At 40.9% G+C, this 27,774-nt stretch overlaps 1 protein-coding gene across 1 annotated transcript; it reads right to left on the reverse strand.

Moving 5' to 3' along the window:
• Positions 1-3,426: 3,426 nt before the first annotated feature.
• On the reverse strand, positions 3,427-27,682 carry LOC120714102 (endophilin-B2-like). The gene is made up of 11 exons (XM_040000149.1): positions 27,125-27,682; positions 23,437-23,578; positions 22,657-22,668; positions 20,953-21,081; positions 20,543-20,676; positions 18,499-18,591; positions 16,649-16,711; positions 9,054-9,077; positions 8,873-8,962; positions 7,284-7,384; positions 3,427-3,721 (listed from the first exon to the last, which is right to left on the reverse strand). The coding sequence occupies exons 1-11, from the start codon at positions 27,185-27,187 to the stop codon at positions 3,427-3,429; spliced, it is 1,146 nt and encodes a 381-aa protein (XP_039856083.1). The 5' UTR covers positions 27,188-27,682.
• Between the last annotated feature and the right edge of the window lie 92 nt (positions 27,683-27,774).

A 27,774-nucleotide genomic window follows, 5' to 3' on the forward strand; every position in this document is an offset into this window, starting at 1 on the left:
CCGGACGATGGATTGTTAGGGTTAGAAGAGGAACAGATGTGGCATCTGACCACCATCTTGTAGTAGCCAACATGCAGCTGAAGTTAAAAAAGAACTGAACAAAAACCACACAGTGTAGAGTGAAGTATGATGTCAGTCAACTAAAGATTACTGGCACGAGGGAGGAGTTTAGATCTCAGTTAAAGAACAAGATCAAGGTGCTTAATAAGCTGCACCAGGGAGAGGAGAAAAGCAGTATCCAGGCCAATTGGCAGACCATAAAAATACCATGAGAACAATCTCTCAAGAAGTGGTCAGAATAAAGAAGCACCATCATAAAGAATGGATCACAGCTGAGACCTTGGGCAAGATAGCCATGTCTGGGCCCAAACTCCACTGCAGGTCCCTAAGTCAAACGATCACTGCAGCATTACTGAGAGTTGAAAAACTGTCTAAATCCTGTAATAAAATGATCAGCGTTGCTGCTTTACCAGGTGTAACAATTAAGTTCAACATCCAGGCAAAAAAACAACAACAGAATTTATGAAATTTAACAGAGTTAGAAGTTAGCAGGGAGTTAGCTCGCTAGCTTCCATAATACACCATGTTCTGACTGAGAAATTGCTGAATTAAGACGTACAGCTCTGCTATCACTTCCGACATAAATGAAGACAGGAAACTATACAGCAGTGACGTTTGTAGGATTACTGAAGTTGGTTTAGCTGGAATATAATGATATGCTAGTGACAAAGCTATGTTAGCATAATATAAACAGTGGAGTGCGAACGCTGACAAACTGAGGACTTTTTTCCACTGAACAAAAGCTAATGTGAGGGTTCCCAATGGTTAGGGACACTCTGATGGCAGGATGCTGTAAACGGACCAAACATCAATCAGGAGAACCACCGAGATAATCCATCCACAATACCAGGTTAGTCATTAATATAGTGCTGCATGGGGTGGGCTGTAGTTACATCGTAAGGGTTTAAAAACGGAGCTTTAAAATTATTAGTGGTAATAAAAAACCGAGAGAAGCCGACAATGATCACTGACTGTTTTAGGGGCTTGTTGAGATTAAATAGAACAAGATACAAAGCATTAAAACATTTTAAAAACGCAACAGCCTTATTGCAATTTTATAGAAATGTATGGTTAAAGGTATAAAGAAGTACATTTAATGGATTAAATTTAAAAATGTAAAGTTGCCTGTAAATAGTAATATAAAGACAATTTTCAATATTTCTATTAACAGAAAATATATATGGGTAATGATAGAAAATATACCATGAATAAACAATTTTCCATTTTGAGGGAAATATTCGTAAATAATAAAGAGTATACTGTAAAGCTACAGAATTTTCCATTTTAGAATTTACGGAAAAGTCTGTCAGCTTCTTTAAAAAACAGAAAAAGTACTGGCAGAAAATTACCCAGACTTTTTTCTGTTTTTCTACAGAATTCTTTTTTATATTGTATCTTTCTCCACCTCTGAGTGAAGTTAGCTCTTTCTTTTCTCTCCCTGTGAAAACAGCAGCTGGACCTTTAGCTAAAGAAAGCTGATAGAAACGTTTGAAATGACCTGCTAAGACATGTTACATCTTGATGTTCACTTGTCTGCAGTAAGGCAGAGTACCTAACTTTCAGACTCCTGCAGTCATTCAAGTGCTGTGCCAGAAAAAGAAGAAAAGAAAAATCAAACAAACATCCCGAGTAGGGATGGGTACCGGTAATGGCACCAGTTCTGACATAAACGGTAGTAACCAGACCGAAAAGCAGCGCACATTTCGGTGCTTTATTTCAGTGCTTTTTTTTCCTGAGATGTCACACACTTTGAATTCTAGCCAATCATTTTACCTTTCCGAGGATAGTAGGCGGGTCCAGGTACGTACGTTCTTTTACAGCAGAGCTACAGATTAAAAATGCCCAAAGGAGGCTAAGCTGTCAAAAGTCTGGCTGTACTTCACGGCCAAAGATGCAAACTCAGCAGCCTGCAACAAGTGCTTTAAGCTGATACTGTGCAAAGGAGGTAACACCTCAAATCTGATGAAACACCTGGCGACGCATTGCGGGGGTTTTTTAAAGCCGAGAAATGCACCGTATTTGATAGCTTGCTGCGAGACCTCACATCGAGCACATCTACTGCGGGTTATCAGACCCGGAGTTAGCAACATCCCCCAAGAACCCGAAGAGTAGAGTCCTGGCCCCTAGCCCTGCCAGTGTAGCAGAAATGATGACGGATGATGACGGCAAAACAGCCGTTCTTCTCTGGGTGAGTAGCTTAATGTTGTTCGTTGTGTACTCTAACCACGTTATTAAATTAATGCATGTAAGGTGAACTAGCAAACACCGTCATAGTTACATGCGGCTGTCTTCTTGTTTGATGGCAGATACTCCCTTCACCCTGGCCAAATAGGCTAAAATGACCAAAGAAAAAGAGGGAAACGGCTAAACATGAGAGGTTTTTGGACAAAGTTTGTGGTTTTTTTTCCATTGTTTAAGCACTGCTTCCAGCCAAGAGTGATACCATATATGCCCCATAGCTGCAGAAAAGGCTAACATTGTTATCTTTTTACAAAAAAACAGCTGAACATGAGAGGTTTTAGGACAAAGTGTGTGTTCTCCATTCTTTAAGCACCGGTTCGAGCGCCGTTTAAGCACTGGCACCGTTTCAAAAGTACCGGTTTGGTACTGGTATCGGATAAAACCTAAACGATACCCATCCCTAATCCCGAGTGATTAACACACAGAGGATTTCCTTTCATGTGTTACTATTTATGCTCAAAGCGATTTGATGTTTGAAGGCTTACAGTGACAAAATAATAACTTCCCTCAAATATATGTTAAACGAGCCAATTTAGAAAACGTAAGGAGTTGGAAGTACAAATATTTGTTTAATAATGCAGGGAATAAAAATAAAAAGCAGTCAGAAAAAAAATACCCACATACCTGAGAATTCTGCTTAAGTACTGCACTTAAGTACAGTAACAAAGTCATTTGTTACCTCTCACCTCTGCACCTTCACCTCCTTTAAGCAAATTTTAGTGGAAGTGTATGTGTACTTTGACACTTGCTTTTTAAAGTCACAACCGGTTTGTTGTTTACTGTCGGTTCTGTTCTGGCCAGGGTTTTGTTTTTGATTCTTCTACATTCCTTTTTTCTTTTTTGCGTCATTATTTTATACATTTCACCAGTCTTTGGTTCTTCAGCGTCTATTAGAGTTCTCAGCTTCGGCGCACACCACGTTTTCCTGGGCTCCTGGGCTCACGTGTACCCCCCGCAGTTTCCGCCTTCATCGTGTGTCCGCATCGTGTAGCGGTACCATGGCCGGTCAATGGAGGAAGCCCCTCAACCCTAATGCCCTCTCCCCATCTCGCAGTCGTCGGTTGCACGCACCTCACCCATGTTTGCCTTCCGCACCTTCCGGTCTCATGCCTGTATTCAACACCTCTACAACCTGTTGCTCTTTCCTCTAACCTCCTTTCCCTTGTATGCCCTCCGTCTGTGATTTGACAGCTCACTGGTGTCGTGGGCATCATAATCATACAGGACCCTGGCCTTCCTGGCACCCGTGACGGGCAGCTGTGACTGCTCCATGGCGAGCGTGACCGGCTTCTGGCTGGATGAGGAGGAGGCGGCAGGGACAGCGGCTCCGGAGGATGCCGGTCCAGACAGAAAGGCGGGGGACACAGGGTTGGGGCAGACGGAGGCAGAGGAGTGGGGTGCACTGACAGCATTAGCACATCTGTGTGAAGACACATACACGGTAGGTATGGTTTACATACTGTAAACAAACATTTTATGCCTTCCAAAAAGGAAGAAATAAAAATTATTATTTACAAAAAATAATTTAAAGCCTCTTTTTATTGAAAGAATCTCAAAAACTTTAAGGCTTTATTGGTGTTTCTTTTTTTCTTCTAGTGTATGCAATTATTTCGGGGGGGGGGGCAGTTGGACTTTTAGCAACAGTTTTAAAAGCAAAAAGCTTTCATCTCTCACTTCATAACCTCATACACGACCCCAGGATCCACTGCTTCAGAATTACTGGCAGGCCTGTTTAGAAGCTGGGCTGTCCTGATGTGGAGTCATGCAGCTGAAATACGTACAAAATGTTAAAACCACATTTTGCTGATGGCCATTCCCCCAAAATCTCCTCATATCTTCCATCCTCCAGCTCCTCTGGGGAGACTGAGGTGTTCCCAAGCCGGCCGAGAGATGTAACCCCCCCACAGTTACAACTTTCCCCACGATGGCTTAAATGAACGTAGGGTCCAGTGAAAGCAGCAGTTTTGTTTACATGGTTTGGCATGAGCTCTAAAACTCATAGACCAGGGTCAGCATTAATGCGAGCATCACTGATGATGATGATGTAAACAAGCATAACAAGACAACATCAAAAAAAGTTTTTTCCAGTGTAAACTATGTTACCGGAGGTTACGAAAAAGACGGCAGCTCAGTGTCTGGACCTCGTGTACATGTTTTGACACCATCCTGGTTTCTGATATGATTGAGTCCACATGCTGTCTGAATACTGAAACCAACAAGTATTCGTTTTCAGATTTGAACCAGATCTCAAGATTACTATGAATCAAGTCTTTCCAACTTGGTCTTGAGGGAACGTCTTTCTGTTTTTTTGGCTCAGTATGGCATATTTCAAAACGTTTTACAAACGTAAACACTCCATTTTAATGTCATTTGATGATCTCTTATTTTTAATCATATACTGGCATTTAATGATTTCCAAAACACTGCATGGCTCTTTTATTTACATTTTCACATCAGTGGGAACAAACGGAGAGCAGTGTGTTCAGTGACCTCTGACCTTCACTGACACAAACGCCTCCAGATTCTGGCCAATGACGGGTCCAGCTTCATAAATCAGCCTCCCTGTCATGGGCTACGTCCACACGTACCCTGGGTATTTTTGAAAACGCAGATTTTTCTATGCGTTTGCACCTTTCGTCCACACGTAAACGGCGTTTTTGGTCACTGAAAACTGAGATTTTTAAAAACTCCGGCCAGGGTGGATATTTTTGAAAACTCAGTTTTTGCATTTACGTGTGGACGATAAAAACGGAGAAAACGCAGCGTCAAAGGTGTGCGCATTTTTTGACGTCACACTGTGCGCCACGTTATTGTTTTGGTGAAATGAATTTCTATAATACTGTTACTGTTAATTGTACTCTCTGCAGTGTTTAAATGCTTACATATACACACAGTTACTGTCCCTCCACACATACGACTCGGTTCTGCTTCTATGCCCCAGCTTTGTTTACTATTTCCCACCGAGGCTTCTAGGCTTCTGATTGGTCAACATTTCTACAGGTTAGGAATATATCGCCACCTGTTGCTTTGGCATGTTCCTAGTAGCGTTTTTCTTCATTTCTGCCTTTACGTGTGGACGGAATTATTTTTTAAAACGAAAACTGAAAATCTTCGTTTTCAAAAATACCCGTGTACGTGTGGACGTAGCCATGGATGCCAGGATTTTATTCCAACACCCGAGACATCAGCCAAAGTCATTTCACTGCAGTGGAAATAATTTGGACCACTTTTGACTCTTTTTGACATTAGACTGAACAGGCAAAGAGTGACATTACTAAAGGATGATGCAGGTTAGCTCAAGTTACTACAAGTAGGTGAAGAGTAAAGTGCTTAGTTTAAATAGTAGCTATTTTGAGGTCTTTAAGCTACACTGTATTGCCAAAGGTTTTTACTCAGTCATCCAAATGATTGCGTTCAGGTGTTTCAATCACTTCCATGTCCACAGGTGTATAGAATCAAGCATCAAGGCAAGCAGACTGCTTCTACAAACATTTGTCAATGAATGGGTCGCTCACAGGAGCTCAGTGAATTCCAGCGTGGTACTATGATAGGAGCTCACCAGTGCAACAAGTCCAGCTTTGAAATTTCCTGAATACTAAATATTCCACAGTCAGCTGTTAGTGGTATTATAACAAAGTGGAAATGACAGCAACTCTGCCATGAAGTGGTAGGCCATGTAAACTCAAAGTGGGGTCAATGGGTGCTGAGGCACATAGAGTGCACGTCCAAGCTTCATGTGCCCCTCAGATTAGCTCTAGTGATGTGTTGGTCGCAAACGAAATGGCTCTTAGAGCCAGTGTTGCCAACTCCTCAGTAAGGAAAATCGCTATTGGCCACCGCATATATTTATATATAAACATATATAAATAAAACCACTTCTTTTTTTTACATTAGTAATTCCTTTTGTAAATAATTAAATATTATTGTTAATAATAAATTAATTAAAACAACAAAACAACCTAAAGACCCAGTTCGGAGCCGAAACAGACAGTTTTCTAAAAAGAGCCAGAAATCCCATCACTAATTAGCTCCAGGGCAGTGCATAGAGAACTTTATTGAATTGGTTTCCATGGTGACCAGCTGTATCCAACCCTTCCATTACCAAAGTGTTCACTGTTCTGTGTGCAGATGTGTTCTCTGGAGTGATGAATCACACGTCTCCATCTGGCAATCCGATGGGCAAGTCAGGGTTTGACGTTTGAGAGGAGAACAGTACTTGTCTGACTTTACTGTGCCAAGTGTAAAGTTTGGTGGATGGGGGGATTATGGTGGAGGGTTGTTTTTCAGGAGTTGGTTAGTTTCAGTGAAAGGAATTCGTGATGCTTCAGCATACCAAGATATCTTGGAGAAGTTCATGCTCCCAGCTTTGTGGGAAGAGTTTGGGGACCATCCCTTTCTACTCTAATATCTTTAGTTCCTGTAAGTAGCAGCATTTTGGATGACCCTGAGGTCAGTAAGGACTGGACTAGTTTTGGGTATCTCTTTGAGTCTGGATGTTTCTCTGGATGTTTTTTATTGCTAACATTATTCAGGTACCCAGGAGAAATCTCAGTGTTTAAGGCAGAGTGACTGTGTACCTGTTTTCTGCTTGTAGATGGTGTGAAAACCTCTGTGACTATATCCTCCCCTTTAGAGGTGATTTATATTGTAAGGTCAAAACCCTCCAATAACACAGAGAAAATCATAGTCATGAACTATTGATCATTGTGATTGCTTAGTTGAAGGCCTTACTGATAAGTCAGACATTGGATCCAAGTTAATTATTGGAAACAAAGCCATCATGGGTCCTTGAGAGACTGCACCAACTCCCAGCTGCACATAACCAGACCCAGACTATGTGGTCATTTTCAGTATTTTATGATGTGACTAACTCTGATCTTTCCCCATAACTTAAACAAGTCAAGAAAAGGTGAAAATGTTTCTGATTCAAGAAATATTATGGTCAGTGGGAGTCCTAGCAGTCTCTGCAAATAAATGCCGACCTGTTGAGCTCCCGCTGAAGGTCCTGCATGTAGTGATGACACTGAGCGTAGTATGTGGCCTGAGCTTCAGCGAAGTCCTGCAAACAGCGCAGGTGGTTGAGCTGGTGGGAAAAGAAAGGAGAGGATTTACTCAACAGGAGTGAAGGACACCAAAGACTTTATAAATCATCATGCACCTTTTACAGCCAGTTTTCCCACTCATGGATGAAGATGGGACTGAAATATTTAGCTCTAGAAATGACCACTGACAGTCAAACAGTAGAATCAAAGCTGTACAGTCACCATTTACTGCCCAGCTTTGTGCCACGATTAAAGGCACAAAAATGCTTTAATCATGGCGGCCTGATAATATTCCACAGGATGCTTATATTCACAGCATTACAGTAGGATGGACACATTAAAAGAGTCCCCCTGTGTGTTTTAGTCACGGCTCTTTTTTTTTTTAAACTTTTGATTATAAGGAAAATGTATACTGCATAAACTGGTAATGGTTCAAAAGGAAAATGGTTATGTTGGAAGGGCATGCTGAGAAAAATATCGCTTGTGTTTCCCTGTCGTCTGTGCAAAACAGCGGTGAACCCGTAGACGTTAACTGTGCAACAGCTTTTTTTTCAGTGAGTGTCTTATCGAGCAGTCAGCCGGCATTTTAAATGATGCTTAACGAGTGTCGCACACCTGAAAGATGAAGCTGTGATGATACTGAAACATTGTTATCACCGATGTGTTTCGTATGTTTCCACTCATACTGTAATACTGAGACATATCTACAAGCTGGTCGTCTGGAAACAATGAGTTGTGAGTGTGTTTGTGTTAGTGAGAGGGTGTGTATGTGTGTTTGTGTGTGTACTGGTTTAGAAGTCTTTGTGAAAATTGGCATGCCACAATACTTGTGGGGACAAAATGCCCGTCCACACGAATTTGAAGGCATTTTTGAGGCTCAAAATGTGGTTTTTAGTTTCAGGGTTACAGTTAGTTTATGATCAGGTTTATGCTAAGGGTTAGGGTAAGTGGGTAGAGAAAGCATTATGTCAATTAGATGTCCGCACCAAGATATGAAAACAAGTGTGTGTGTGTGTGTGTGTGTGTGTGTGTGTGTGTGTGTGTGTGTGTGTGTAGGCACGCTCTGGCACAGCACTGTGTAAAATAAATCTGCACCAGTACTTTTATTAAAAATAAACACATATATTACAATAGAAACACACAGACACAAAGATGACGTCAGACCACTGAAATGCTTCCAAACTCCCAAACAAACCTCTCCGCCTGAAGGGTGGGCTCACATAAAAGTTTCTCAGCACCATCGACTGGATAAAAATCCAGACAGTTCAAAAGTTTTCTAAAGCCTGCCAGCTTCGTTGATGTGTAAACATGTGTAAACATCAACAAAGCTTTATCTGGCACCTAAAAGCTGTCTGCCTTCATGCATTTCATTTCAAGCTTATTTAAAACCAATTTAAGATCACCGTGAGAATAACATGGTTTGGTTCCCATGTGTTCATCTGCAATATTTTGACAAAAACATTCAAGTGATTTACACCGCCAGGCCTTTAACAGGAGCCCAGTGGGGTGACTGGCCTGCGGTGACTCACATGTGTGCTGCTGATGCCTTCAAGCAGCAGCCTGGTGACCTCAGCCTGGCGATCGAACTCCGTCTGGGCTACGCGAAGCTCATGTTCTGCCTGGAAAACAAGACGAGAGGAAGGAAGGAAGCTGACAACACGAGTCATGCTTTAAATCTAGAGAGCGCTTCCTGCTGGTGACGGTACTCACTTTGTCCACTTCCTCACTGAGCAGCTGAGACGAGTGTGGCAAGGACAGAAAGAAAGAAAAAGTCAGGAAGAGCAGATTATCTTGGTAGACACAGCTAAATCTACATTAGGGCTTTAGTTTCACACAGGGAAGGGGGAAAGCAGCCATCAGGGTAGATTTAAGGTGGATTTAAAGTAATTTTTATTGGCAATTTTTAGACACAAACTATGGAAGAAAAGTATACTTTAATTAAGTTTATTTAGCCCACTTAACTTTAACTTCTATTTTCTCAGAACATCCCATTTTTTACTTGGGGTCGAGCCTGCATTAGATTCCCACAAACCCTTTGGCCCTCTGTGCCTAAACAAATCTACTAATGCACACATCAGAATAAACAACTTGGCAGCACTTTATAATGACGTCAGAGTATTGAGGTATTAGCAAGTGCTTCATTCATCATTTATATAGCTTACTCTTCCTTAGCATGCTATTTATAAAAAACAGATATATTACTGTGACTGATAGCAGTGGCAGCTGTACATGGTGTAACAATAGCTGTATAAACACAACCCGTTCTCACTCCCAAAGCGTAACATTTTACGCTAGGTGACAAATCGTCACCATATTACGTTTTCGGCTACCCACCACGTTCCTAAATGACGACCTCGGAAAAAGAGGAAATATGAGAACCGTCTGGACTGAACCTACACATGTTCGCTCTTTTTCTTCAAATCGCTTAGAAACACGCTATTTAACATCATTAAAGTCCTGGTTAAGGTCAGGAATAAGGTTATGGTCAGGGCTAGGGATAAGGTTAGGTTTAGGGCTGGAATACAGGGCTGGAACGTCTACTACCGCGGGAGCGTCATTGCACTGGATTCCAGCCATAACCCGCCGCGTACGATAAGAACGCCGAAGGTCTCCTTTCGCGTTCCTCAGGAACGCCGCGGGACGTGACAAAACATGTCTGTGCTTATAAATGGCAGTAAGGATATGGACATGATGAATCAAGCACTTAATAATGCTAAACAGTGTGAAACTATTATATATTGTATTAATATATATATTATTTATATTATATTTTTAAAAAGCTTTTGTTTTTCTTGTTTCTCACATTGAAATGTGTGTTTCTGGGGAATCCCTGCACTAAAGCAGTGTCCCTGGAAAATGACTCCACATGCTGTGACAGTGCGCGTCGGATAATGACACCTGATAAAGGAGAATATCTTTCCACAGGAATATGCTGGTAAAACGAAAATCTTGACTAAAATAATCTCCTTTTACACTGGAAAAGGCCTTTAAAAGTGCAGCCGCCACTGTGGTCTGCTGTCATGCAGTCTTACTCATCGTGAATATGATAAGAAAACATGAGGCTCAAAAACAGCCGTAGTCCTTGAACACATCTTTACTGTAACCTCAAGAGGAGAAGCCGCTGGAACAACCGGCATCAGCAGTTTTAACAGCAACATATAAAATGGAGCAAGACCAAAACAAAAATTTATTTCAGTTACTTAGCGAGACGCAGTGGGACTCTGAGGATTTTTGCAGGTTTTAAATGTTCCCATGTTGGAAAATAATGCTCAAGTTTCATCTTCCAGCACACAGAGCTATAAAAAGATGCCAAGGCAGGAATCTCTGTTTGCAAATAAGACTGGGTGGGTGGGGTTATCCTGTGCTGTGGGAGAAGTGAGATGGATTACAAAGGGAAAGGATAAAATCGTGTGAGTCACCTTCCAAATGAGAAACAACAAATTGCTTTTTGTTGCTGTTTGCATTGAAAGCAGGAATCACAGGGGAAACCCCGCTGCTGAACAATTCCACTACAGAAAGGAAACATTTAAATCAAATAAAAGCAGTTTTTTGTTTGTGTTAGTAATGCCAAACCCTGCATTAGCGACCTTTACACACTTTGCTTTACAAACACTTTTTGGTTCGTTGGGATCTGGTCTCCCTGTGAAATGATCCCAAATTCATGCCCTTCTACCCGGGCTATGACGACAGCATGCGATATAAACTGTGTTAATGTTTATAATTAAGACTTAAACGCATCATTTCACTGAGTGAACCTGAGTTACAGGAGATGCTGAGTAAAGGGAAAGCATGACCTCAAATGCACTGTAAACACAGCGATGACGCGCCTCTTGCAGCTGCTGCTGAACTTCACACGACCTTTACTCTACATTCTGCAGATGCTGAAGACTGGAGGAACTGGTGTGGAGCTGCGCCCCCCGGTGGTAAACAAGCAGTATTGTAGCAGGGAGGGAGCATCTTTCGCTTTGAAAAGACTTTATGGACAGATACTTCATGTTTAACCATCCTAAATGTAGATGTGTATCCCTGTGTGCAGGTTTATACTAGTTTATGTGAAAAATTGTGAGTTCTTTGGTCTTCAGGATGCGGTTTGTTCTCTAATGTTCCTCTGAGGCTGTCACAGAACCGTGTTCTGTATTTAGACTGAGATTAAAGGACATACTCTGGACTCTGTTTATTTATTAGACGACCTCTTTTATTTAGGGCTGTTAGAGTAAAGGGGCCTGAATACATACGCAGGCCACACAGATTTTTATTTGTAAAACATTTTGAACAACGTGTTGGTCTGAATGTGAAAAAATTTAAAGAGGCTATGATATATATTTTTAAAGCACTGCTCGTCTGTTATAATGTTATTAACATTAAAATAAAAATTCCTCTGTCCATTTGGGATGAATGAAACGGTAGAAGTAACCTTGAGGCTCTTTTTGTGAATAAAAGGTATGGTCCTTCCTATCTTGTGTCACACAAAGAATACAATTTATTACATTTCTCCAGCTTCACAGATTTTTATAAAGTTAATTTATTTCCCAAATTTACCAGAAGAGTCTCCAGTGGAAACTGTGTGACATCTCTTTGGTCTAGTTTGCTGATTCAATCTGCAAAAGTAATCAGTGAATTTCCTAAAATCTGATCTTCTGAGAGCGTCCTAATCGATGCCTAGTTTATCTCTGTGTTCTGTGCGCTCTAAAAATAACAAAGGGAGGGAACAAAACAACCGTGAATTCTAAACAGGAGGGGAAATAACCATGAAACACCCTAAAAAACATGTCTTTTCTACCCAAACTACTAAACAAACACGGGACTGCTAGTCTCTCCACGTGTCCAACCTTCCTCTGCTCTGACACGACCGGGTCGGGCTCCACGTCCCAGCTCTCCCAGCCGCTCTGCAGCTGGTTTAATGAAACCACAGAGGGGGTCAAAAAATCAAAAATAAATAAAAAAAATCATACGCTGCATGAACACTGTAACTGTCTGAAATAACATAACAGATTATTTCCTGTCACATACATTTCCAGCACTAATATTAAACACGGCCAATAAATAACAACATGAAGGTATAACCTCAGGTTTCAGTCGACTCTAAACCAGGTATTTGAAGCTCCAACCACTTCTGCTTAAATCAGAAGAAAGCCCTCTGAAAGGGGGAGGAGACTGAGCTTGTTTCAGACTGAGCATGAACTGAGACTTTGCACAGAGGCTCTTTAAGGATATTTTTATTTTATGGTAAAATAAATGGTAAATGGCCTGTATTTGTATAGCGCTTCACTAGTCCCTAAGGACCCCAAAACCCTTTACACAACCAGTCATCCACCCACTCACACACACATTCACACACTGGTGATGGCAAGCTACATTGTAGCCACAGCCACCCTGGGGCGCACTGACAGAGGCGAGGCTGCCGGACACTGGCGCCACCGGGCCCTCTGACCACCACCAGTAGGCAACGGGTGAAGTGTCTTGCCCAAGGACACAACGACCAAGACTGTCCAAGCCGGGGCTCGAACCGGCAACCTTCCGATTACAAGGCGAACTCCCAACTCTTGAGCCACGATCGTCAATGAAGCTATAAAAATCAGGCAGGTTACAAATAAAAGATAGTTGAATATAAAGTGACAAGGATCCCAGGGACTGTATTTATCAGGGAATGTGATTTGATCATAAAAATAATTAAGAACTTATGACTCCAATGAATTACAGTGATTTTTTTCTGCTGAGCGGTGTTTCTGTTTGAGCTGAAGCTGCCGTTTTTGTTTTATTTCACATGGACGTACAATAAACTTCAACAAGGCCTCATTTAAAAAGCATCAGAGCCAAAAATAAACAATAATAACCATGCTCAAACATGCTTGTGTCATCTGTAACACGTCATGCACAAACACGGTTATCTCATGGCTAACACGACATGCTTGACTAAACATTCAAAACACAGCCCTGAAAGATCACTCATGCTGTGAAATCTGCAATCTGACAACTTTTTATTTTCTAGGTGTTAGCACAAAATAAAGGAGCCAGTGAAGTGTAAACTCCAGAGCCCTGGGGCCCGTTCTTCATACCTCGCTAAGTAAGTTAGCTGGATTAGATTGTTGACGATTTCGCGTGATCTTGGATCGTTCGGTTCCCCGAAGCCCATCCGGGACTTGCTGTCATAGCAACAGAGCCGTAAGCGTAAACCTGCTCGGGAGCAGGTTTACTTTATGTAAACAAGATTAGATCGCGGCCACGCAGGTATGTCCGCTTCATTTATACGAAAGCAACAGCGATATTCCACCACTGTTTCACCATAAATAAATAACATCAATGTAACTAAAGATAATGCAGTACTTGATCTTGTTATTGATTTCACACAGATACATACAGGTCATTTCCTAAAAAAGGGAAATGTACTATTAACATTCTATTACATGTAGTTGATTATTACAGATGTAATTCATATTTCAGAGTAGTAATTGTAAATCACTTCGTGTAATCAAGATGAGAGACCACGGCTATAAAAGCAAAGGTGGATTTGGGAAGTCTGTCGCAGCCATGTCCTGTCCGTTTACGCGAGCCACCCATTGCGGAAGGTGCAAGATTGATAAGGAGAGTCCTCAGAATTCAGCGTACATTGCAGGACAGACAGGATCCTTTAGCTCAGCGCGACAGTGTGCTCATAGAGAGATATCGATTTTCCCGTGAGGGTATTATTCACTTAACCAACTTGTTGACGAGGGGGTGCAGGACCACCACCTGTCTTTTTGTGCTCTGCCCTTTTCTTGGTTGCTGTTATGAACAAACAAACAGATTATTTCAGGGTCTCTTTCCAAGAGACTAAAAGCAATATAAGTGATAAATATTACCATTCTGTAGAATATTCTTATATTTCACTTTTACTTGTTCCCATGTTCTAGTGGGTCCTGTTGTGGCTCTAATGTGAAAGGGGATATAATATAACATAATATAATATAATATAATATAATATAATATAATATAATGTAATATAATATTGGATAATATAGTGTGATATGATAAATCTACCCTACCGCCTACTGGTGTTGGCCAGAGGGGCCGATGGCGCGATATGGCAGCCTGGCTTCTGTCAGTCTGCCCCAGGGCAGCTGTGGCTACAACTGTAGCTGCCTCCACCAGTGTGTGAATGTGAGAGTGACTGAATAGTGGCATTGTCATGCGCTTTGGGTGCCTTGAAAAACGCTATATCAATCCACTCCATTATTATTGTTATTATTAAATTACTTACGAGTTTAATTTGTCAGCACCTTCTGCCAGCCCTCTCTCCTTGCTTTTGCAGCCTTTGCAGTGTTCCCTTGCGTTCTGATTACACTCTGAAACTCCTGAAATCCCTCAATCAAGAGTTCTTGCTCTGCTGCCGAAAAATACCGAGCGCGCTCCTTCGACATTTTCGCCGACCAATCAGAGGGTTGCCGATCAATGTTTCTACTATCGATGCGTAGCCCCTTTTACGACACCCAGTGATCTCACATTACTTCATCCAGCTGTACTGATCGTCAACAGCAGGTGTGTTCGGAGAACCGGATTAGCGAGCTCACGGTTAGCGCGATGATTTGGTCTTGGATGCGTCATTTGATCTTGGATGTGTCATTTGATCTTGGATGTAGTAAGCGACGTACGAAGAACGGGCCCCAGATGGGTTCAGCTGAGATAAAACAAATCTCACTTTCAGATCTTTGTGTTCCTCATCTGTGCTCACAGACTTCTGTAAACAGCTTTTCTTCTGAGAAGACACGGCCAGGTTTAGATTACATGCTGTGTTGTGTTTTCATTTTTATACCTTCCTATTGTTCATCCCTGAGCTTTCTTTGAAATTATAAACGTTCCAGCAGAAGTAAAGAAATAAACTCTTGTGTTTTCCTCTAAAAACAACAGGTCAGGATCTCACTGGGTTAAAAAGCTGTCACGTGTGCGTTTCAGTCTAAAAAAAAAAAAAAAAACACTTTTTGAGTGCGATTTGCAGAAAAATGCTGCTCAGATTAAAAATCTGAGATCCTGGTAATGAAATGAGATTTTTTTCCCCCCCTTTTCTGTTTATATAACTTTCATTTAAGCAGCAAATTGTTAGTAACAGCAGCAGCCTGGCAGTGTTCGCTAATACGGCTGTGGCAAAACTACATTTTGATTTGAACAGTTTTTTAATACATCTGAGAACCATTAAAAAAACTGAAGCAGTGAAACACAAAACCTTTAGCTTACTGGGTTTCCTTTTCTCAAGCAAGCAAAAAAAAAAAATGAATACATAAATAATAATAATTAAAAAAAGAATAATAAATAGTATTTCTGCCCATTATTGGGAAATTCTATTTTACAGTAGCTGAAATCATATTGATAGCAAGACTGGTAGCAGAAGCAGTAGCAGCACTAATAACAGTAGCAGTACTAGTATCAGGGGAGTGATAGTTCATTTCCGTTTTATTTCACCACAATAACAGCGGCCTCGACGTTCTTTACACTGTAAATTAAAGACACATTAATACGGAGAAACCCCAACGATCAGATCACCCACCATGAGCAACACTTTGGCGAGAGTGGGAAGGAAAAACTCCCTTTTAATAGGAAGAAACCTCCATCAGAACAAGGCTTGTTTCATTGTTGTTATTATCATTATCATTAATGACAATAATGATAATATTAATTTAAAACTAAGAGAGTAAATCAGACTTTTACGTTTCTGCACCTACATTATGGATACAATTGATTTCATTTGGCTTTTTTCTGTTTGTCAATGTAACCTTTGTGTAACCTGATGAGTCATTAATTATAAATTCATATTTAATGTGACAGCCTGGCTCTTTTTTTAAATGACGGCTCACTTTCCTCACCTCAGGCTATTTTTGTTTATTTGACTAGTGAGGTTGCTTTCTCAAAAAGAAAATAAATAAAAATACAATTAAAAATCCATTTTCATATATTTCCAACATATGCAGAAATTGTTGCATTTTGGGTTTTTTTTTTAGAAAAATCATACGGCTGTTTTTTCCCCCACTGTCCTCACTTCCGGTTCACTTTGTTCATTTGTGATTGCCATGAAATTTGTATATTTTAATATAAAAAGAAAGAAAAACTAAATTTTTGATAATAAGTAAAACCAAAGAAAATACATAAACAGGTTGATGGTAAATGGAGACCCGATTGTTAAACAAGCCTGTGTTAACAGCTTCAGCTGCCGGTCAGACTTAAAGATGCTGCTGTTAGCTTCTTATGGAGTTTTTTGCATATGACATGTTAAAAAAATGCAGTTTCTTGATTGTCATGTGAGCCATGAGCTCTGCGGTGCTGCTCGTTTCTCTTACCGCTGATGCACTGGCAGAAAGAACATAATTTCGAGGCCGAGTCTCCTGAAAATCAGGTGTAGCCTACAGCAAAGGAGAGCAAGGAGGAGGAAACAAACACAGGTTGTCATGCAGTTACAAACCGTGAGCAGACAAAGAAAAACATGTTAGCAGGAAGCACAAAGCAACCACAACGAGAGCGGATCATTGAGCCTGAAGCTGGAAGCATCCACAGCATTTAACCTGTGACCCCTGCTGACCCCAAAGAGATGTCACAGTGAATAATTTATCTCCTTTTAAAGCTGCTGTGTGGTTTTATTTATTAAAGTTTACTAAAAGGACACTTTTGATTTGATTTGTTTTCACAAACAGAGAAAGGTCTGATCATGCTGGTAGATTTTTCTTCCACTTTAAAAATTTTGTGTTTTATTGGAAATAGAAGTTTTTCAGCTTCTATAGTTTTATAAATCCTATCGTCCTCCATGAAAAACCTCATTCATGCCTGTAATTCTCTACAGGTGTGTCTTGAAAACTCATCTGTAGTTTGTCCAAAACACTGCTGCTCATCTTTTAACAGGTGTTAGAAACATGATCACGTCACTGCGGTTTTAGCAGGTTTACACTGACTCTACCTCTGTTCAGGTTTCTAGATATAAAGCAGCTAAAGTTCCTCTGACTGCTGAGGTCTCGAGTTGAAGCCCTGAGACTCTGGAATAACCTGAAACTTCATATTTGTGCTGGAGATTCTTTTCAATCCTGTCTTCAAACTCACTTCGTTTACCTTTGCTTTAAATTAAGTTTCACGTTGAGTCCCATCTGGCTTTTTTATCTTGTAGTGTCTTTTTTTAGCTTGTTGTAAGTTAAATTTATTGTTTGTTTTCACAACTTACTTTATAATATTTATTTATTGGTCTATGGTCTTTTCTTGTTTGTTTTAAACTAACTTGTAAAGAACTTCCATCAACTTTGTTGCTTTTAAATATGCTGTAGAAATAAAATTGAACTTAAAGTATCTTGTGTTAAAATATCTGAATTACTAACACCTATCAATGACATTGATTGGATTGATTGGACCTTCCATTTTTAAGCTTAAATATGTTTTGTGGCCCCATTAAGATTTTTGAGGATCAAAAATCCCCATAAAATGTCTCTTGTGATGTAAAAGATTACTAATCCCTGTCATAAATCTACTACTGAAGGGCTCATTTGATCGGAGTAAACCGGTACTGATGTTTTGTTTTGTGACACGGGCGCCCCCTGCTGTTCCTGATTCAGAGTTTTTGGTACCACAGGCGTCTGAGATAGCTCACCAGCATCAACTAATACCAGGTTTACCGTGTTTGTTTTCTTACATTCCTGCATGCATAGGATAATCTGAGGTAGCTGTGTTAGATTAAATCATTTTAAAATCAATGCGATGGTGAACAGATGAACTCTGAAGGCTCCCAGTGATCACTGAACTGGACTTTAGTTCTGATAATCCGGTCATGGCTGAGACATCTGCTGCTCTACGAGTGTTAACAGAGCAGCCATCAACCCGTCTGCTAACGAGGCGTCCACTGCATCTGTTGGAGTTTTTAAAGACTAAACCAAAAGACTGTTTGTAATATTTACATGCAGAGTTGGTGCATAAAGAAGCGTTAGGAACTTTTCCTTCATGAATCTGACAAACATGCGACAAGCAGTGCAGCCAGCCAGTAAGCTCTCCAACATGTCAGAGGTGAATCTGCTCACATGCACTCTGAACATGTGACCAAAACAAGAACAAAATGAGCACCTGACTGACTTCACTTAAAGCTGTCTGAGTCTGGCTGTGCTCTGATGGTTTCTGATCTTAGGGTAGAAGAAGAACTGTTGAAATTTGATCTCACCGCCGCTTTGGCTTCTGCCAGCTTGGCTTTTTTCAGGCGTGCCTTACAGATGTCCAGATCCAGCCGGCGATTCTCCAGCAGCCGCCTCTCTTTCTGCACGAGGAAGAAAAATGATTTATTCAGGAACAACCGCGAGGATCAAACCTGCAGCAAACCTGTGCAACACATCATCACCCTGAAGACCTCCAGCAGCGAGTACATCACTCTGACTCTGAGTTCAGGATTTGTGTTTTGATCACCATTTTATTTTTACTGATATTCTTTCCCTTCTTTATCTTTGCGTTAGGAACATTTTCTTCTTTCTTTCAGCTTCCCGCTTTATTTTGGTAAGCACTTTTTCCTATGTATTGCTTTCCTTTCCCGCTTTCCCAGTCACTCTTTTTTTGTGGAAAAAGTCATGAGGTTAGGGAAAAATGTGAAGGAGAACTGGTCAGGACAGAGGAAAGGAGAGGTTTGCTGCTCAGAGAGTCTGACTGCTCTCAATACGATACGATATTATCACAAATCACAATATGATATTACTGCGATTTTTAACATTTTGAGACTTGCTGAGATTTCCAATAAGTGCAAATTACAAGTTAAACTTTGTCAGTATCTCTATCTGTAAGTCCAAATTCTCACTTCAGGTATGCTTGAGATCATCATGCATGCCAACGCTGTCACTGAAACCTACTCATCTGTTATTGCAGCTGTGTAAAGGTCAGAGTTCAGCTGCAGTTTTAAAGGTTCAAACATATCAGCAGGTTATGGCATTAAATGAAAAACACACTATTAATGAACATTTTCATGATATTCACCACACAGCCATGTTGACTGTTTGTTTTTTAGTGATGGGATTTCCGGCTCTTTTTAGAGAGCCGGCTCTTTCGACTCCCAACCGGCTCTTCAGGTTGTTTTGTTGCCTTAATTAATTTATTATTAACAACAATATGAAATTATGCACAAAAGGAATTACTAATCTAAAAAAAAACGTGGTTTTATTTATATATGTTTATATATAAATATATGCGGTGGCCCCTAGAGACAAAGCACGCGCAAACTCCAAAACACATTCCTAGAGTTAACTGAACTTCCAAAACAGAGCTACCTCGATCACTTAAATTACACAATTGAAAGCATATGTGTATGGTTTGTGTATTTATACACAAGCACTCATATATATTCAAAAAATAAAATTAAAAAAAATGTTCATTTACCTGTTACTACCACACACCAAATCCGGACGTTGGTAATTCCTGGCTTGTGTAGCCACTAGGTAACAAAAGCTCAACACTGCGCCCGAGCATCCTGGAGCACTTCTGTTGTGTTTTGTACGTGTTTTGTCTGTAGGGGCCACCGTAAATATACTTTTATTTATTCACTCCACATAAAATGTAATAAATAAATCATATAATACAAAAACCAACTATTCACATTTCAACTTTTAACTATTTAAATTTTCAGCTTTTTCCTTTTACAAATTTAAAGTAAAACAACACAAAACACTGCAAACCACAACACAATTAAATATAAATTAAAATATGAAAACAAAAAGAAGATGCACATTCTCTGTGGGCCTGCATGAATAAACTTTCTGAATCCTTTATCATCCGGAACTGAAAACAGTTGAGGATGATTACTATACCTTTCTAATGTGACGTTGTTGTCCCTGGCTCTCTCTCTCTCCCTCCTGCTCTGTTCCTGTGCTACTGCGAGTGTAACTACCGCCCCTCCCCCCTCTGCCCAGCGCAAGCACAAGGCTCGCGTGCGGAGTGAAGCGGAAAAAAGTGCGAGAGAGAGGGTGAGAGAAAGAAAAAAAAAAAAAAAAAAACAACCCACGGCTCGCGTCATTCATTTCAAAGAGCCGGCTCTAAGAGCCGTTTCATTCACGACCGACACATCAGTGTTGTTTTTAATGATGCTGTGAATTCTGGGACGGCACTTTCTCTTTTGCTTTCCTAAAGGATGTAATAAGGATGCTTACAGCTGCAAAGACTTCATTCCTATTTTGTATCAGCACGTCTGTATTTACATATACTACCATATTTTCATACTACACACTCACTGATATGGTCCTCCAGTCTCCCTCCAGGAAGTTGCGCAGAGGTGAGAGGAAAGTGACGGCCGAAGTGTGGAGGAACTCGCGCTCGGCTCCTCCGAGCCTCTTCTGGTATTCCGCTACTGTGATCAGGGTCTTGCCTACAGTTACAACAGCACAGCAGCACACTCAGGTTCAAACCACAGGTTTGATGGAGACAACACAATCAAATCGGTTTTTAAATACAATTTGGACTAAAGTGTGTTTTAGCTGTTTAAGCAGCATCCACATCCACATTTTTTTTTGTTTTCTCGAAAATGTTGTAAAATGGTGTGCTCTTTAACTGCTAACAGAAAGAGAGCTGCTTCAGAGGAGCATTTAGAGCTTCATGAGTCATTAGCTGCAGCAGTATCAGTTTCAGCTGCAGGTCCACTCACCGTATGGCGTGTCTGAACCGAATTCGATGGCGGCGTCCAGCATGTACTGACCCAGCAGCTCCGCATTGGTCGTCCTGGAGGGAAGCTTCTTGTCCAGCTTGTCATAGATGAACTCCTCGATCCGAGCACCTGGATACAAGGTGATAAAAAGACAACTGTGACCAACACATTAAAAGGAATATCCCACACTGTTTATTATCCTACATTTAAGAGTCCAATTGTACGAAAGGTGTTATTAATCTCTCTGAACAAAGGGAGTTGAACAAAAGGTAATTTGCTGTCATTTTTGTCTTGAATTTATCCATAGTTTACTCCTAATACCAAAGGTTATCTTTGCTTCTAAAATAAGTTTTTTTTAATGGGGAAACATTCCTCCAAATTCCTCTGATACGCTATGTGTAAACACCAGTTCACAGCAGATGCTTAATCTTCAGTCAATCTTCAGTAAGTGCAGACATGTTGGCGGTTCTGAAAAACATTCACTTATGCACAGATGTAACCTTGGTTATTAATAATTCAAGCTGCATCAGAGCTGGCAGGAGGTGGTTGGGGTCGGTGGTGGGCGTGTACAGCTCTTGAAGCGTTTTTTAGTGGGAACCCACTAGTGTCATAATCTTCTATCTGATATTTTATCTGACATCGCCACATAAGTGGTCTTCCTATGGTATCACATTTATGTTTCTCTGGGGCCAGAATTGCAACTGACCAATCCCACCAACAGGGCTATCCAGGGGTAGGAGTGGATCGGCGTCTTTGATCATTAAATATTGGCAGCAAGATCAAAGCTGCAGCCCAATGTTCCGTTCAGCTAATGAAAGTATAGCCTTTGCTTTCCATGGCAGCTGGATCACAAACGGATCTATAATCTAGACTTCAACCTGTTTTTAACGACAGCATATAACAGCAGATAAATGTTGTGGGTGGCATCATATCTGTCGTGACATGATTGGTTGAAGTGGCCCATGAAAAGCAGTGACAGACAGATGGTTCAATCGCCTGCTAATCATTATATCAAAGAACCAGCCCTTCTCCAAATAGTTTCCAGGATGACTTCAAACCATCTGATGGGTCTGATTGGTATAATGTGTGATGGGAAATAAAAATACAAGTACATACAATTGTACCCGAGTATGGTATTTGAATCAACCAGGCCTCACGAAGGTATCAGTGGCTGTATCCCATCAAAAGTTGGCAGCTGTCTTCCTGAATAGAAGGTCATTAGTAATTCAACACCTGTTTGTATCTACAAGCTCCAGTTCAGACCTTAAACAGCACAGCAGACGGTGCCTGAAGCTTAAAATGTGGGGCCGTACTGTAGGTCTGTGGTATGTGCTAGACTACAGATGTCGTCAGAAGTTTATGTGCATGAAAAACCAGAGTAATTTTGGGCTTTTAATAAACTATCTAGAGCTTTACACCACCTTGGATTGAGAGGGTACCAACCCACAACGAAGCCCGTGCTCTAAAATGAACACCGCTATTTGGCCACAATGACAATATGTGTGTTTGGAGGAGTAAAGGTGAGGCTTTCCAACCTTATGCCACTACACCACCTCTCAAGCCCAAGATTACTTTGACATTCCTGCCCATGATGAGTTTATGGAAACTTTTGACCACAGCTATGTATGTATAATCTGTAGTGACATCACAATGCTGAGGAGGCTTTTTACACAAAGCACTCTGGGAAACAAGGCCAAGACTTACCAGTGTGGTCAACTGAAGCATGGAGGGTACAAAATACACAGGTCAAAGGTTAGGCATTACTCCCAAAAACCCAATCATGTTCACGTTTAACTATAAAAGCTTCTAAAAGGCACATTTCCAGAGAAAGTTCCCAAAACACCCAGGAACTAACGTCCAGGGACCTTCCCCAGGGTAAAGGTTCCTCCAGCAAGTTAAACTGATTAGACTAAAATTAATTTGGGAAATTGTCTCAAATTCTGACCTAACAACCTCAGAAGCTTCGACTTTCTTGTTAGTCCAAACACAAAATCCCCCTGGCTAATTATTTTCAATTATTGTCAGACACTAAAAACAAATCCCGCTTTTAGTAGTGGTTTCTCAGAAATGTAGAGCATTAAAAAATTGCAAGATTAAAAAGCTTTTATACATGACCACTTAGCATTAGTTGTTAACACGGGAAGGTTATCAATCTTCAGAAAATACTAGCTCCTAAGCAAAGACTTATTACATATACAGTTCAACAAAAGGGGAAAGGGGGAAATAATCCATCGCTGGAATTCGGGAACTTCTGGTGAAAATGATAGAGCTCAACAGGTTTCTGCTTCCCAGGGAAATTTCTTTAGTAGAAACCTTAACTTTTAGTTTCAAAGCTTAATGTTACTGAGCAACAATTAGCAAAACACGTATGAACAGATCTTTTGTCAACAAGTTTAAGAACTACATCTTCTTTAAACCCCGTGCGCAGAGTTGAAGATGCGACTTTATATATGTAGGGGAACTTCCGCGATGTGTAGAACTTACTTGGATTGGGCTGCAGTAGCACCTCTGTTTGTTTTAAGATCTTTTCAGTCCAATTCTTGGTGGAGTCGGCACGAGTGATCAGGTTCTCCAAGTGTGGATCCAACTCAGTCTTCTCAGCCTGGCCAAGCTTCTCTTCTGTGAACTAAGAGTGAAAAGCCACCGGTAGATGACACTGATAACAGGCAAACAAGCTCTAGAAGAACAACGACTGTATGAGTCTAAACCAGGTCATCCACTGCCCATCACCACACAGTTCTAGTGCCGGTTTGGATTATGAAAACCAGCTGATATTTTGACATTTTTGAGAGTTGATCATCACATAGCATTTTTACAGAAGTTGGGGTAACTTCATGGGGAATATTCTGATCTGCATCTGCCAAAAGCTTTGTAGGGGTCCAATAGCCACTTCAACATCATTCCAACTTTGCTGGCACCAATTGTTTTTTTGGTGGAATCCATTCTCGTTTGGGCCACGGGCCCACGTCGGTGGAGAGGGACTGCATGGGGCTGATGTTTGGAGCTTTGAGTGAACATCTCAACAGTTATTGCATAGATTTCTATGGAATACTATACAGTAATATCTCTAATAATGCTTAATCTGTGATCATATTAGAAGAAGTGCGACATAATCAACAAGTCACAGATTGAATTACTTACTTAACAGAATGAATTATCTACCAACAAACCACCAAATCAATAGAGTTTGTCCCTGTTTGGTTGGCATTCCCAAGATTAAAAGGTAATCCTTGACTAAGTCCAAAGGTTCTCTTCATATACTTCAAAAGGATGTTCATTAAAAAAAAAAGGATCACATGGCATTTTAGTTTTTATTTATACAGAAATTACAGAAAATCTCAAAGGTTTTACAAACCAATGTGAAAATATCTTAATTATTAAACTTGTCCTAATGCTCTTCATCCACCGTTTACTCGATCTTTATGATGGCAATTCTATAATAATCAGAACAAACCCATCATATTTTAAGACCCAAACAAATTATCTTAAACCTCAGTTTCTAACTTACACATAAGTTTTTATTCTCATTAACTGGAACTCTGAAGCATGTCTTATGCAATCAAAGATGAGAAGGCCCAGTTCTGCTCTCTAATAACTGAGGCCAAAGATCACCATCTGTTGTATCAGGCCGGGCTGTCAGATGATTTCTTTCATTCAAATCTGACTGACATACAGCGACGGCGGCCAGCTGGACTTCAGAGGCAGGCCGAGGAATTCACCGTCACTGTCACCAAGCAGCAGGGAGAAGCTCTGACTGACAGCAGCTTCATGGGCCAGATCGGTTCTTTAAAAGGCAAAAGTACTGGCAGGTATTCAGGAGCTCTACGATGGACAGTCTCTTATTCAGGGCTGGATTACTGGACTCCACTTAGGGCCTTAGGGACTGTAAAAGCCGTAGGTCCACCAAGTTTTAATTAATTTGTGGGTATTTAATTAACCGTTCCCATCCTTTACAGCAGAGCAATTTAAGGACTATGCAAAATACATTAACTCAGCACTTTGCAATTTCTAGTTTTATATCTCTTGGAGTTATATCTTTTGTGCACCATGGGTGGCTTGGGATGAAACAGAATTTCAGTACACTGTATACTGTGTATACTGCTGTATTGACAATAAAGCTTTTGAATCTTGAATCTTGAAGAGTCAAACTGGGATAAATTTGAGTGTTTATCCAAATACAAAATTTAATCTAAAGGTCTTTAAATTTGCTTATTAAGTTTTTTGCTTGGTCACTGGCACCACTAAAACACAACATCCAGTACTGTAGTTGCATTGTGTCAAAATCTGCACCCAGAAGCAGCACCAACCACAAAGAGACACAGAACAACTACAAAGATGCAAATTCACCACAAAGAGACACACACACAACGACTGAGTCTCTTTCTCTCCCTCTCTCTCTTAGTGTCTCACTAATGGTTGGTCAGACTTTTAAAGTCAGTGTGCAGGAACCCTTTCACTCCCAGTCCGTGAGTCATATATGACACGTGTAGACATGTAAAATACAGAAACAGTTAATGGTTTTCTGGTGTTGTGCAGAGCTGTTTTTTGTTTGTTTTTTTATCCCCCTTCCTGCCTTCATTGGTTTCCTGTGTTTTCCCACAATGCACTTGGACAACCTCCAGGAAAGCAGTCTGACCTTGTTGCATTCATGGGTTCATTTTTTCCGATAGGAGCCGCAGTGTGCAGAATAAACCAGTTAATATGCTTCACTGGGCTTTTCTCCTTTTATTGATTAATATTATTCTTAAATGATATAAAATACATTATTTTAATCTTTGAATTATACTGTGAAAGTTCATATTTGGTGAAGTCAGAAGAGCCTCTGTCTGGATAGGATGAAGTGTCACTCTTCATATAAAGAAATCTTTAACAGCATAATAACTTAGCAATAAATTCAATGATTTCTGACTAGGAAAAAAAACCCCAGAAAAAATGCATTCATGCATTGTTAATGCATTGGTCAGACCACATGTTTCAAGCTCATGGACAACATCCAGCTCTAACTGCAGAGTTGGTGTGACGTGGATCCATGTTCAGGATTTTAACAGAAACAGTGAAAATAAGCAGCTGTTGTGCTCGACTTGCTCAGAAACAATGAGGCAACTTGTTGAATTTTTGTTGCGTCATTGAGGCTTTTATGCAGATTAAATTCTATCCACAATGTTCAACAATATTATACAGAAGACCCTTTTTTTTTATGTGGCTCTTGATGTGATCCCAAACCGACTTCAGCCTTTAATGAAAGTCAGTTTGACCTCCTGCACTGTAGACTATTGTCTTTACAGGTGACAGACAACTGCAACTCACCCACTAATGCCCAAAGGGGATCCCAAGAACCCAGCTCTTAGTCTACGCAGCACTAAATGAACTTGGGTATAGATGCATGTGAATTTACTTGCGACAAATGGGAACTAAACAAAGTGAAGTAGCTTTCAGTTTTCATGCTCTCCAGCTGTGGAACAAACATCCTGAAAATATGGTCAGTTAGTTTGAAACAGGGCTTAAAAACTTGACTCTTTGAAGTGCCCTCATTTTTTTTTACTTTAATATTATATTTGCTTCTTACTGTAACAATTCAATGTATCCTGATTATAACGTTTTAAATACAGTTTTGATGTCTTCTCTTTCTTTGTTGAGTGAGATGGGAGACCTTTTTAAGCTTTTAATGAAAAGTGTATCATATGGCTGCCGAATTTCTTACTGAAGCCTAAAGATCCAGTATTGTTCTGCTCATTACCTGACTCGTAGCACAGACTTTATCAATGAATTTCCAATTTTTCGAATGAGGTTTGGTGTACAAGTTCTCGAAACTGAAGGATTTAATGCTGTTTACTGCTGGTGAGCCAGATAAATGAATGAATCTCTATGTTGGGGAGTTGGAGGGGAGCAGGACAGAGTCTGCTGGAGTCACATGGGTGATGCACCCGATCACAGCCATCAATAATGGATCGAGGCTAGACAAACCTTTATCGGCTTACACGCAGCGGGCTGCTCGGTCTGCATGGAAAACACGCCACACAAATACACTCCGTTATACCCACAGACCTCACGAAGAAAACGCAAGGCTTCAGCTGCTTTAATCGAGCTCCAGGCCCAACGGGATGCAGTGAGAGCCTAGCAGTAAATCGGTCCACACATCACCGCCTGCAGCTGGAGGGAGGTCCGGTCTTACCTGCACGGCCCGGGTGAAGAAGACCCCCGCATCAGAAGCCAGTTTTTTCACGTTGAAGTCCATGATGGAGGCGAGCGGAGGCGAGCATACAGGCGGGGCTGTGCTGAGTGTCCCCGCAGAGGGAATCCTCCGGATCAGCTGAGCAGCAGGAACAGGAGCAGGAGGAAGAGGAGGAGGATGAGGAGGACTGATGTCAGGGGCTGTAATCCGCTTCGTGCACGATCGGAAATCTGCTCACCGCCCTGCGCTTAAAGAGACACCGCACCGGGCTGCAAGTCACGACTCCTCCGGTTCCCCTGCAGCGGTACTGAATCTCCACATGACCTCCTCTGACACCTTTACCGGCAGCTGAGTACAAAAGCACTGCGGAAATATCACAAATCTGCATTAAAAACGCCTTCAAAGCGGACCTGTCTGCTTTTCATATCTTCTCCAGTCACATCCATCATTCAGGGGCGTTTCTACGGTTTTTTGATGGGGTGGCTGCAGACAAAACACCAAAACCTGCAGTTCCTCTAGTGTCCACTAGCGGCTCTTAACAGTGAGCTGGTCCCCATGTTAAAGTATCCAAATAAATATGTTTATGGATATATCATTTAGTTCAGACCTTCCCAAAGTGTGGGGCCCGCCCCCTAGGAGGGGGGGCCAGA

This window comes from Simochromis diagramma, unplaced genomic scaffold (assembly GCF_900408965.1).
Source record: "Simochromis diagramma unplaced genomic scaffold, fSimDia1.1 OVJJ01000596.1, whole genome shotgun sequence".
Classification (NCBI taxonomy): domain Eukaryota; kingdom Metazoa; phylum Chordata; class Actinopteri; order Cichliformes; family Cichlidae; genus Simochromis; species Simochromis diagramma.

What these genes read in the sequence shown, in the direction of transcription:
- LOC120714102 (XM_040000149.1), bottom strand. Translation starts at nt 27,187, where the DNA reads ATGGACTTCAACGTGAAAAAACTGGCTTCTGATGCGGGGGTCTTCTTC. An exon ending in CGGTTCAGACACGCCATACG is followed by an intron (nt 20,677 to 20,952) that starts GTGAGTGGACCT and finishes TTGTAACTGTAG; the next exon opens with GCAAGACCCTGATCACAGTA. An exon ending in TCAGTGAGGAAGTGGACAAA is followed by an intron (nt 8,963 to 9,053) that starts GTGAGTACCGTC and finishes CTTGTTTTCCAG; the next exon opens with GCAGAACATGAGCTTCGCGT.